The 13,181-nt window shown below is 38.3% G+C and overlaps 1 protein-coding gene across 1 annotated transcript in view; it reads right to left on the bottom strand.

Moving 5' to 3' along the window:
• Positions 1-12,655, bottom strand: part of HEATR5B (HEAT repeat containing 5B) — a 73,086-nt gene extending 60,431 nt beyond the window's left edge. The window contains exons 1-6 of the mRNA XM_005886085.2: positions 12,508-12,655; positions 8,808-9,019; positions 5,807-5,915; positions 3,874-4,023; positions 3,468-3,639; positions 609-766 (exon numbers count right to left, since the gene is read on the bottom strand). Of these exons, the coding sequence (XP_005886147.1) occupies positions 609-766; positions 3,468-3,639; positions 3,874-4,023; positions 5,807-5,915; positions 8,808-9,019; positions 12,508-12,633 (927 nt within the window). The 5' untranslated portion in view covers positions 12,634-12,655. The remainder of the gene's footprint in view (positions 1-608; positions 767-3,467; positions 3,640-3,873; positions 4,024-5,806; positions 5,916-8,807; positions 9,020-12,507) is intronic.
• Between the last annotated feature and the right edge of the window lie 526 nt (positions 12,656-13,181).

Genomic DNA, 13,181 nt, shown 5'->3' with positions numbered 1-13,181 from the left:
CAAATCACTTGCTTTTGACTTTAAGATAAAAAATGGTTACTTCTATTTACACTTGTTTCAGGAAAAAGAAATAGTTGAAGTGATTTTGACTAAAATCACAATGAAATATTTCATCTTATTAGGCATTATTATTAGATCATTAACCATAACATCTTACTTGGTGTTATTATTTTAAAATTATAATTCTAAGTCAGGTTTAATTTCAGAATTACGTTGGTGATTAACAATTTATGAAAACCCAAAGTATTAACCAATATTTTTAGCTACAGGGTCAGTGATCAAAATTAAAATCTAAATGTCTCAAGCTACCTAAATAACATTTAAATTACAACAGAATTATTTCACATCTGATTTTCTAAAAAGTAAAATTTTCTTAAATATTTATATAAATAGTAGACATAGGCTTATTTATACATCATTAAATATCTAACCTTGCCATATAAGCATGCAATTTGGAGTTTAAATGTAATTCATTCATTTTGTAAAAGAAATGTTTTGAAAGAAACCAGACAATATTAAAAATCTGTGTGTGTACTATACTTAGTAAGAGTCTTCCATGAATTTTCACAATGATATGAACAGAACTCTTTTATACATGTATTACAAACCTGTGTGACTCCAACTCTCACTTCACGATTAACAGACCCTCCAACTTTTAACATTTCTCCACCACTCTTTAAGAAACCTGACCCTCCGCGCAGAAATCCTGTGGCCATGAGTTCTAAGACTTCATCAAATGTCGCTCGCTTCACATTCTGGCGCATTACTTTCAGGATGAAAAGTAAAATTATAAACAAAATATTTTGCTATAAGTTAAATAAAACTTTCTAATAATCTAGCTTGAAAATTCAAGTGATTATTTTTAAGCATACCTAAGTTACCACAAAGGAGATAAGGCCATTGAGTTTTCCTATTTTCTTAAAATTGACAATGTACTTGTAAAAATAAATTCAATTTGAAGCAAAAATGCTAAGAAGAATAGAAAGAACTAAAAATCAAAATCAATTCAATAAATCTATGACAGAATAGTCTAATAATGATGTAACCTCAATATGTGTAACACAACAAGGAAGCATATAATACCCACAGCAGATACTGCTAACTGATCACAGACAGCTTCCTTCCCAAAACTGAGATGGACACAAAGAAACTTCGTCAAACAGTTACCAATGCATTACAATGTCACTGGAGCCCTAGCCGGTTTTCTCAGGGGTTACAGCAGTGGTCGGCAAACTCATTAGTCAACAGAGCCAAATATCAACAATACAATTGAAATTTCTTTTGGATAGGAATACATCAGGGTCTGTCCCAGACTGTCTGATACATAGATAAGATGTCAACAGGTATTCAGGTGCAAGTGGACAGGTGTAGCCCTTAGATTTATCATCCTCTTTCTTCCCTTACTGTGGAATAAGTAAAAAAAGAAAAAAAAAAAAAAACACACCAAAAAACAGAAGGATGGTTTAATAGCTCCATTGGAAGCTATAAGACAATAAAGCCAAACTTTAAACAATCTAAGGAAAAATTTGTCTTCATATATTGCTGGGGTCTTATCCGCAGCTGCAAGGGTTCAGGAATCTGGAAAAGGGCTGCAATGTAAATTAAATAAACTAGACATGAAATATAAATTTAGGAGGCATGGGGGAGTCAGGGGAGGCTCCACTTTCTAGTGAAGTGGACTCTCTGACTGTCCAGACCCATGGCTTTTTATTTGCTGGGAAACACATTGGCCCTTTAAGAATGCAAACAGGTAAGGTTTGATAAATAGGAAAAGATTTTCATTAGTCAACAGAGCCAAATATCAACAGTACAACGATTGAAATTTCTTTTGAGAGCCAAATTTTTTAAACTTAAACTATATAGGTGGGTACATTGTTATTAACTTAATTAGGGTACTCCTAAGGCTTAGGAAGAGCCACACTCAAGGGGCCAAAGAGCCACATGTGGCTGGCGAGCTGCAGTTTGCCGACCACGGGGTTAGAGCGTTGGCCTGCGGACCGAAGGGTCTCTGGTTCGATTCCTGGTCAAGGCACGTACCTTGGTTGCAGATTCGATCCCAGAATCAGTCACGGCTCATGGGGGGGCAACCAATCAATGTGTCTCTCTCACACCAATGTTTCTCTCTCTCCCCACTCCCCTCCTCCTTCCCTTCCACTCTGTCTGAAAAATCAAAGGAAAAAATATATCCCGGGTGAGGATTAAAAAAAAAGTCACTGGATTACAGTTGTCTTGCCATCTTTGGTATACAGGTTCATATTTTATGAAGTCCTTTCACATATAGTAGCGAATATAATCCTCACAAAAATTCTGAAGAGACATAGAGCTCATGATTAAGAATGTAGGCTTTAGAATGTAACTGCCTGAATTTTAAATTTCAGCTCTGACACTTAACACAACATTTAGTCGAACAGAAATTATGTGATCTCTCTAAACTTCAAATATCTTGTTTATAAAATGGCAATAACAACAGTACTTACAATTCACAGGTCTTTTGTGAGGATTAAATAAACAATTCTGTTGTATGCTTAATTCAATGCCTGGCACAGAGCACTTAAAAAAATGTTACCTGTCATCGTCATCATCTAATTCACAGACTGACATAATTATTATTATTATTTTTTAAAATATATATTTTATTGCTTTTTTACGGAGAGGAAGAGAGAGGGACAGCGTTAGAAACATCAATGAGAGAGAAACATCGATCAGCTGCCTCCTGCACACCCCCTACTGGGGATGTGCCCGCAACCAAGGTACATGCCCTTGATCGGAATCGAACCCGGGACCCCTCAGTCCGCAGGCCGACGCTCTATCCACTGAGCCAAACCGGTTAGGGCGACATAATTATTATTAAAGATGAAGAGAACAAAGCTCAAGGGGTTTCACAACTAATAAACATAGGAGCTAGGTCTTGACTCTATAACATCTGACTCTCCTTCTCTATAGATACAGAGTAGGGGTGGGGACACAGCACAGCTGGCTCTGCTCAGCTCTACACACCACTGTCCCTAAAGCATCTCCATGAAATTGGGAGCCACAGGAGATGTCACATGAAAAGTCAATGCTGCCTCCGATTCTGTTCACAATGATGGCCAAGAAAAAATGAACAATAATACTATGTTACAAATGGGGATCTAGTCATCAAAGATTTAAAATAAAAAAGGGTATCAAGTGTCTGATTTAAAGCCCTTGAATATCATACAAAATCATTGCATAAATCTTACTTGCTTATGTGTTCAACATACTTGCTGTAATATTACGTTGTACATTATCATCATAAAAAATTTCTTGATGATACCAAGAAAAAACGCCATTTGGGTACTTTAATGTTATGAAAAGTAGAGAAATACCTAATGATTGAAATCCTTTAAAGTGACTTGCCTATGAGTAATAACTCATATAGAAGGAAGCATTCCATGTACCTTCAAGTGTCTGCTACAGTCTAGGTCAGGGGTTGGAAACAATGGTACCTGTTGCTTGCTTTGGCATTAGTGCTGTCGCCATGACTGTTCCTAAGAGTTTAGACACTGCCACTCGCACTCCATAATTTGAGTTTTCCAAAGCCTTAAAGCAGAGAGTGGCTATATTTTCCAGTTCAGCGGTCCACATGAACACAGCTTCATTCTGTAGTTCTAGTAGACACTGTCATTAAAAAAAAACACAGAAATACTAAATTATACCCTAAAACTTCCACTTCCAGAGATGGCATAACAAGAACCAGATTTACTCTCCAGAAATAACCAAAATGTTGGACAAAAAATATGAAACAACAGTTTTCAAGACACTGGACATCAGGAGATAAAGGATAGTGATCCTTAAGAAATGGAAAACAAGCCAGGTGAACCCTACAGCATTATAAATTGGTCTAGTACTAACCTTGGCAACTGCACATCGAACAGCCATGGACCTGTCAGTCAAGAGGGACCTGGCATTCTTGTAAATATCACGATGAGAAGAGGCTGCTGCACCACCCAGCCCATTCAGAACTTTCTGTAGACTCATTAAGATTTCACTTCGCCCTTGAGACTACACTCAAACATAAAGAAAAGTTAAAACTAGATTGCAAAACAAATTCCACATTTAAACAAGAACATACCAAAACACAAAAATTCTGTAGCCCTAATGGTCTTAACTCTAAATTGTAAATAGTAATAAAAAATAAAATTAAGTATTCTAGAAAGTACCTGAAAGGTAAAAACAATTACTAACTTCAATTAAATTGTATCTTCTTTTTTTTTTTTACAGAGAAGAAGGGAGAGGGATAGAGAGTTAGAAACATCGATGAGAGAGATCGATCAGCTGCCTCCTGCACGCCCCCCAGTGGGGATGTGCCCGCAACCAAGGTACATGCCCTTGACCAGAATCGAACCTGGGACCCTTCAGTCGGCAGGCGGACTCTCTATCCACTGAGCCAAACCGGTTCAGCAACAATTACTAACTTCAATTAAATTGTATCTTCCTGAGAAATTAGGTTACAGCAAGTAAACACATTCCCATGTTTCCATGACCTGTTGAAGTGCAATATAATGAGACTATGAAGACAAACTCAAAAGCTTTAGTATCATATCTTAAGGACCCACACTTTCAGAAAGTGAAAGGTTAAGTAAAAAAGTAGTTAAAAAATAATATAAGCCATCTAAGAGAAAGAAGACATCCAACACATTTTAAAAACTTGTCAGTTATGCTAAATCCTCATTTTCTTGTGATGAATTCAAACTCTTGTTTTCATATACTTATAGTGCTTGATTCATGTTTCTAATAGCATATTTATTCAAATACAGAATATCGCTCACCAGACTATAAGCTTTTTGATGTCAGGCACCCTGTCTTATTCATCTTTATATGCCCAGTACCTGACAATGATGTCCTCAATTCTTATTTAATAAATAAATAGACAAATAGTTCCCAGAAGACACTGTCCAAATCTTTAGCTTTCCTAAATAAGGAAATTAGACTATGAGAGTCCAGGGCTTAGGCTATTTTTAGTTAACTTCAAGTTGACAAGGAATTTTCAAAAGCATTATCAAATTGACATGACAAAACAGAACTATTTTTACTTGACAATAGCTGCTGTGAATAGACCAATGTCCCCCTACCCAAAAGATTAGTTCACGTCCTAAGTGCTGTTACCTGTTGACATGACTTTATTTGGAAATAAGGTCTTTGCAGGTGAAATCAAGTAAAGAGGAGGTCATACTGGACTAGGAGGTGAGCCCTAATCCCATGACTGGTGCCCTTACAAGAGAAGACTTTAGACACAGAACACAGATGAATAGGGCAAACACCGTGTGACAAGGAGGCAAAGTTTGAAGACAGGCATCTACAAACCAAGGAATACCAAGGAATGCCAAGGGTTGCCAGTAACCTACTAGACACTAGAAGGCAAGGAAGGCTTCTTCCCAGGAGGCTTCAGAGGAAGCATGGTCCTGCTGCCACCTTGATGTCAGGCTTCTAGCCGCCAGAACAGTGACACAACACATTTCTGTTGTTTTAAGCTACCCAGTCTGTGCTAATTTATTCCATTTAGAACTTTCTGTAATGGCAAAAATATCCATAAGGCTAAATAAAAAATGATACGTAAACCTATTCTTTCACAAAGAAAAGCATTCTTTCCCTTCTCCCTGAAACATGAGGTAATTACATTAAAAAAAAGAGCAAGTAATTTTTTTGCAAGTCATAACTTTAAATTACCTTCCTGCTAAACAGTATGAATACCGCAGTGATAGAAAAAAGACACACATATATTTTTAAATGACATTAACTCCTGCCACTAGCAAAACATTTAAATAATATTTGTTGTAAAACTTACCTCTGCACTTTTCAGAGATTTCAAAAGATTATTTACTGTTTCTGGAAATGTACTGCCTAGCATTCTCCCCATTTTTTCATAAAATGCTCCAACACAAGTCACTGCAGCCCTATGAGAAGTGGTATTTTCTTTAGTCATTGTTCAGGTTAATAACATAATTTTATCAAACTTTTCTCATTTTCAGAAAACAATTTATATTTGGGCAGGGCACTTTTGACTACAAATCTTTAATTTTAAACTTTAAAAAACACCTTGTTTATTCTTTATAATTACAAGGAATACTATGGTTTATCAACTTTCATTCTTGTTAGGAAAACAAGAGAATAAATATATATTTATGTAACAAATCATACCCATCCTTTGGAAAGAAACTCAAACTTTCCTTTCATGAAGACTTCTCAAATTATATCATTCCACAAAGATCCCTCTCTTCTCTCATATATAATACTGTCAACCACTCATTTTGACAAAATTATATTGTTAACTGTGTTGTGACTTGACCATTCTATTTGGTTATATCTTGTCCTTCCAAAGGAAATGTCAACTCTGGAAACAGGAAACCTCTTAGTATACAAATAATAGTAAACAATTACTTGCAAAATTTAATCTAAATGGCTTTAATAAAACACTTGGCTACAGAAATGTAACAGCAGCCTATTTCTTCAGGAGGGAGGAAACCACCCAACCATCACTCATATAAACAGTAAATAAGTGAATAACTATGAGAGACCGGAGTAGGGCACAGAGATGAAGAACATTTATGTGGGAGTCTGGCAGATGTGTGCCTAAATCCCAGAACCTGATACCTAATAGCTATGTGTCCTGAGCAAGTTACTCTGAGGCTGAGAAAGGGTACATAAATTTAGCTCACTATCATACATGTAGTAAATAGTAAAATCAGGGAATCGACCTTCACCTCTTTGACTCCAAATCCCATGCTTTTTTCAATACTCTCCGGGCTGATAACAACATAAAAAATGACTGAGGTCACCTACCAGAATATTTTAGGAAATCCCTAAACAGAAACCATGAATCCACTGGAATTATATATAAATAACATGCAATATGTAATAAATTCTACTTAAGCAGAACTATAAAATCATGTGTGGTGGAGAACTAAATCTTCAAATCATTAACATAGCTTCAAACTCCAAAATAAAGTGGAAAGCACTAATGCTCCCTAATCTCTTTTAAAGCTTTTGCGATCTACATCTATCCCGAACACAAAATTTAATCACAACTTATCTATGCAGTTGAAAGCAGACCAAAGAATCAGTGTTCAGATTAATTTCCTCATTTTCTCTGTAAGCCATTACACTGGCTCTGGCATCCTGAATGTTGGTGTTCTAGAGTTGTATCCTTGGCACCTTCTCTCCTCACTCTTCCTAGGTGACTTTATCCCTACCAAAGGGTTCAGCCTACTCCCAAAACTCCGTTCTCTACTCACCAAAACTACATTCTCAACTCGGATCTCTAAAACCCAGACCAGGATTACCACCTGCCAATTACATACTGTCAATTGGCTATTTCTAGAATTAAACTCATCATCTTCCCCTCACAACTTGTTTTCTCTACTAGTTTGTGTCTTTTGGTAAAAGCACTGTAAATAAGGTATAAATAAGCCATTTCTGTTTCCAATTAGAAGTTTCCTTTGCCTAGAAAACAGGTTGGCAAACTACAGCCTGCAGGCCAAATCTTACCTATCATCTAGCTTGCCACCTGCTTTTTAAATCCTCTTATATAATAAAACCCTAATATGCAAAACTGATCAGCTCTTATATAATAAAACCCTAATATGCAAATCAACTGATCAGCGGGATGACAGGCAGTATGACCCACAGGGGGAGCACCAATCAGCCAGAAGCTGGGCTCATGGCTGGCGAGTGCAGCAGGGGTGGCGGGAGCCTCTCCTGCCTCTGTGGCAGCGTTAAGGAGCAGCGAGCAGTAGGGCAGTAAGGAGCGAGGGGTCCCGGACATCCCCTGAGGGGTGCTGGACTGCGAGAGGGTGCAGGCCGGGCTGAGAACACTCCGCCTCAGTACACGAATTTTGTGCACCAGGCCTCTAGTAGTTTTATAAGAACACAGCCATACTATTTATTTATATACTGTCTGTGGCAGAGGTTTAAGTAGTTGTCCACAGAGCCAAAAATGTTTATTATCTGGCCCTTTTCATAGTTTGTCTATCCCCGGCTTATCACATCTATCTTCTCTTCCCATCTTAACCTCTTACTTGACTAATTTCCATGTTCCTTCCTTAATGATTGCTCTTTAGCTGATGCTTCTTTGAGAAGCCTTCTTTGACACTGCTCTCCTGCACACCACAGCTAAGCTTATTTAGGTGTAATTTTCCCTCTCATAGCACTCCTCATAGTACCATAACTGCTATGCTTTCACAGCATGGGTCCCTATACTCATTATCTGCAAGACCTGCTTCAAAAATGCCTGCCCTGGATCCACACCACAGAATGGGCTAGGAGTTGGGTTAAGGTCTTAATCTAGGGGTCAGAAAGCTTGCAAGCAAAATGGTCTCTGTCACAGGTACTCAACTCTGTCATTACAACATGAAAGCAGCTACTCCTCAATGCATAGACATGTCTGCATCCCAACAAAACAGGCATCAGGCTGGATTTGGCCTGTGGGCTACAGTTTGCCTATTCTTGCCTCAATCCCATCACCTAGAAATTCTTTATGTTTCTTTCCATCCCTGCCAAGAATATTATCTCCATCCAAACTTACTAAAAGACCCCTGTGCAAATTGCTGACATTATATCAATCCTCTGTAGTTTGCTGAAAGTCCTGGTGGCAATGGGAAAATGTTGAAATAGAATCCCTTCCCCAGACCTACTGAGGAAGCTTTTATTGTCAGCAGCATGCCTCGAGCTCCATCTATCTGGAGGTCTTTATAATCAGCAGCCCCTTATTAAGACAAGTTACTCTAAAAAACAACAACAACAAAAAAACCTAAAAACATGCAAGGGTCGATCTCAAAGTAAGTACTTACAATTTTGTTGGTAAATAGGCTGCAGTGTCATCTTTATTTCTGATAATGTCATTACATTTTTCAAGTGTTTGAAAAACAGTGAAAGTGTCCCCAATGCTATAGAGGGCTGCGAGATTTTTAGCTAACAATTTTCGTGTCGGTGGTCCAGGTGAACTACTTATTAATCCGGTTAATTGTTCAACAAGTTTTTTCTGTTTTTCCTTAACATCAGTCTGTTATAAAAAAATAAAGAACATCAACAGTTTTTTAAATATGTACTTTTGTTGCCTTTGAGTAAAAATAAAAAATACTTAACAGTTAAGGCATTCTAATCATTAGGATATATATTACATTAGGCATAAAACAATAAATGAGAATTTTCAAGATGAGTTCAGTAGGAAATTAATCATTCTTTACTAGATTAAATAGCTTCCTTTGTTCCCCTCCAAAAGTTTCCATGCCAACTTACTAAGAAATAAACCAATAGTCCCAGGATGTATAATATTGGGCATATGGACAACTGATATCTTTAGAACCCAGATAAGCTCCTTTTTAAAAGCAAACTCAGTAGTCCAAAAAGTTATAGGTCAGTGAAGGAAGTCAAAAGAAACTTTGAAGGAGCCTTAAGCAACAGAAAAAACATTCAGATCTACCCATACTCAATACTAAAAATTCATTCATTCATTCATTCATTCATTCAAGAAATATGTATTGTGCACTTATTATATGCCATGCACTATTTTAAGGCATGACTATTCAAGGCAACAGTGAAATCTAGAATTTACATTCTAGAGGGGAGACACAGAATTCACCAAATAAACAACTGAATAGTGTGAGTTATTACTATTTTACATAGATTAGTGAGGAAGGCCTCCCTGAAAAGAAGTGAAGGTGTAAGATATGCAGATATCTGGGAAAGTAACATTCCAGGCAGAGAAAACTGTGTAAAGGCCTGGAGGAGGGTGTACGCTTAGCATGCTTGAGGACAGTGAGAAGGTCAGTATGACTGGAGCAGAGTAAGAGACAGGAAGTAGTAGGAGATGAAATCAGAAAGATAGAAGGGATCATGCTGTGTCGTGCCTTATACATCACTGTAAGAACTTTGTGTTTTATTCTGAGAGCACGAAGCAGAGGAGGGACATGATCTAAATGTTTTAACAGGCTCATTCTGATGGCTGAGCTAAGAATACAAGGTACATGTTGGAAGCAGTGAGCACTTAGGAAGCTTTTTGCAATAATCCAGATGAGAGATGGGGCTGATAACAATTGAGAAGATGAAAAGCAATTTAATTCTGGATATATTTAGTGGCTAGATCCAATTGGAGTTGATGATTATGATGTGAAATTTGAAAAAAAAAAAAAAAGTAAAAAATGCCTCTAAGGTTTATGACCTGACCAATTGGAAGGATGAAATATTCATTTCCTGAGGTGAAGAGCACTGGAGAAAGGACAGGTTTGGAAAGGGGAAATCAAGGATTTGTTTTTGAATATGTTAACTTTGAATATTCTGTTTAGATAGCCAAGATAAAGAGGTAGAGTGTCTCATTGGCTATCTGGGAATCATTACTGTATAGATCAGCGGTTCTCAACCTGTGGGTTGCGACCCCTTTGGGGGTCGAACAACCCTTTCACAGGGGTCGCCTAAGACCATCGGGAAACACATATATAATTACATATTGTTTTTGTGATTAATCACTATGCTTTAATTATGTTCAATTTGTAACAATGAAAATACATCCTGCATATCAGATATTTACATTACGATTCATAACAGTAGCAAAATTACAGTTATGAAGTAGCAACGAAAATAATTTTATGGTTGGGGGTCACCACAACATGAGGAACTATATTAAAGGGTTGCGCCATTAGGAAGGCTGAGAACCACTGGTATAGATAGTAGTAAAAATCTGAAAAATAGATGGTATCACTGTAAGAATAAGTATAGATAGATTTTTTTTTCAGGCTGACGCTCTATCCACTGAGCCAAACCTGTTAGGCAAGTATAGACAGATTTTTTAAAAAAGAAGGCTACCCAGAACTGAGAAAGAACCAAGAGAAGGAAATGAGGAGTAACTAGTGAAGAAGAGAACTAAAAGCAAATGGTGTCTTGGCGACTACGAATAGGAGGACTTCAGGCAGTGTGCATCCACAATAATGACAACAATCTATTGTTTAATTTGAATGGAAGTTTTACAGATATCCATATTATTATGCTTCATTAGATAACTTCGTATATACTCTTCTGTATTTTTCAATTTCAGAACAAACTAAAAAATACTTAAGTGTTTCAGGTAGAAGTTCATCTATGTCAATTAATACAGAATACTGATCCATTGATTTGGGCAATTTGAGATCACTAATGACTGGACAAGAGCTGTTTCAGTGGAGTAGAGGCAACAAATATTCAGCTGGAGGGGGTTTAAGAGAAAATAGAAACCTCTGTTAAAGAAACCTTACTAAAAGTATACTACTAAAGGGCAACACCCCCAAAACCACAAATCCACAAGGGTAAAGAAAACAGGAAATGAATCAATGCAAAAGATGGAAGCCAGGTATCTCCAGTAGGGAGAGCTGAGAAGAGACCCAACTTACAAGAAATCCCCTAAAAGCTCATGCTGTTTATTCGTGTTGTTTTGAGGCTCCAGGAGTTTATGGAGAAGTGAAGTTCTGTCTCGAAATGGAGGGAATGATTGAGAATCTACGACTCCCACATCTTTCTCCTCTATTCTGGACTTATGGGGCCCAGGCACAGCTGTGGGCTGAGAAAATGGCACTGAAAACTGGGTGGCTAAGTGAAAGTTTACATAATGAATGCTGAAGTCCCCGGCCTTCTCCCTCAATTCCTACAACCCAGGCAAGTAGTCGTACACCCTACAACATGAGAGCAGAAAAGTCTCTTCTGGGGAACGACTAGCCAAGAGAAACCTATGATACTACCAGCAAGGGTTTCTCAAAGAACTGGACTAGTCAACAGGTAAAGTACAATGAACAAACTTCACCCTGCCCAGAAAAACGTTTCATGGCTCACGCTCAAATTTGAGCAGACATCCAAAGATCATCAGATTTTGAGCAAAGTGTCTAATTTTCAAGACAGAAAAGCAACACACGGATAATCCAAGAGAAACCTATGATACTACCAGCAAGGGTTTCTCAAAGAACTGGACTAGTCAACAGGTAAAGTACAATGAACAAACTTCACCCTGCCCAGAAAAACGTTTCATGGCTCACGCTCAAATTTGAGCAGACATCCAAAGATCATCAGATTTTGAGCAAAGTGTCTAATTTTCAAGACAGAAAAGCAGCACACGGATAATGAGATAGACTATATGCAGGCCGAAGGAAATGGCAGGAAAGCCTATTAGTAACTCCTCAGAGGTACAAATGAAGATATTGGGGTGGCTAGGCAGCACGGAGGGACCACCTGCAGTGAGAGACGATGAATTCAAAGTGACACCGGTCATATAGCCGTGTTCTTCTCCTGTCACATTCAGCTGTCCAGGTGGAGGCATGAAATGGGCAACAAGGGGGGTTTAAAGGAGGTTTGGGGTCTGCCACACAATAGAAAAAGTATAGACAATACATCCCTATGACAGTGTAATTTTCTCAAGTGCAATGCTCTCATTGCAACCTTTTAAAAAATGTTTTCTCACAAATCATGAACACATAAGATTCTTGATTATGTTAACCCAACTGGGGGGTGGGGAGGAAAGCAATATCATACCTTGTTGGCAGCCACCAAGACTTTATCAAGAAATCGCAACCATTCAAAGATAAAAACTGGCCTCTTTGCTTCCGTGATTTGAGCCAAAGCTTCCTCATTTAGCAACAAACTGTGGGCTAACTCCATGACTGACGTTTTATATTCACACCTTAAAGTAACAAATTTAAAAAAGCACAACTTGTTAAAAGTCCAGCTTCGTGATTGTAACCACTAAGAAATGAAAAGTCAGGCTTTCCCTCTCGTTTCTTTTGAAAGAAACTTACATAACTTCTTTGTGGCAAAACCTGAGAACTAAAATTTAAAGGACAAGGGTACCAAAAAAAATCAAAGAAAGTAATCATTAGTGGGGGGAGGGGGAGGAGGATCGGGTAAAATAACTGAAATAGTTGCAAATGAGGCATTTTCCCAGAAAAAAAAAATGCCTACAAAAAACACAGGTCAATAACCCATCCCATGAACCGGAAAACGGAAAAGCACCGAGACCAAACACCTGCCGGGCCCGCCAGCCTGGCCTTTTCTCGTCCACCGCTGGCTGCACCGCACCCTCCCCTCCCGGCTGCACCGGGCCCAGCAGCCTATCCAATCGTCCCAGCAAGAAGGCCCCGCACTGGACGTCTCCCTGCGTCTTCCTACAGGAACGGGGCGGGCGGCCAGGCCCCCCAGGCTGCAGCTGC

This window comes from Myotis brandtii, unplaced genomic scaffold (genome assembly GCF_000412655.1).
Source record: "Myotis brandtii unplaced genomic scaffold, ASM41265v1 scaffold958, whole genome shotgun sequence".
NCBI classification, from domain to species: Eukaryota; Metazoa; Chordata; class Mammalia; order Chiroptera; family Vespertilionidae; genus Myotis; species Myotis brandtii.
The sequence above is the reverse complement of the archived record's forward strand: the minus strand, read 5'-3'. Positions and strand labels throughout refer to the sequence as shown.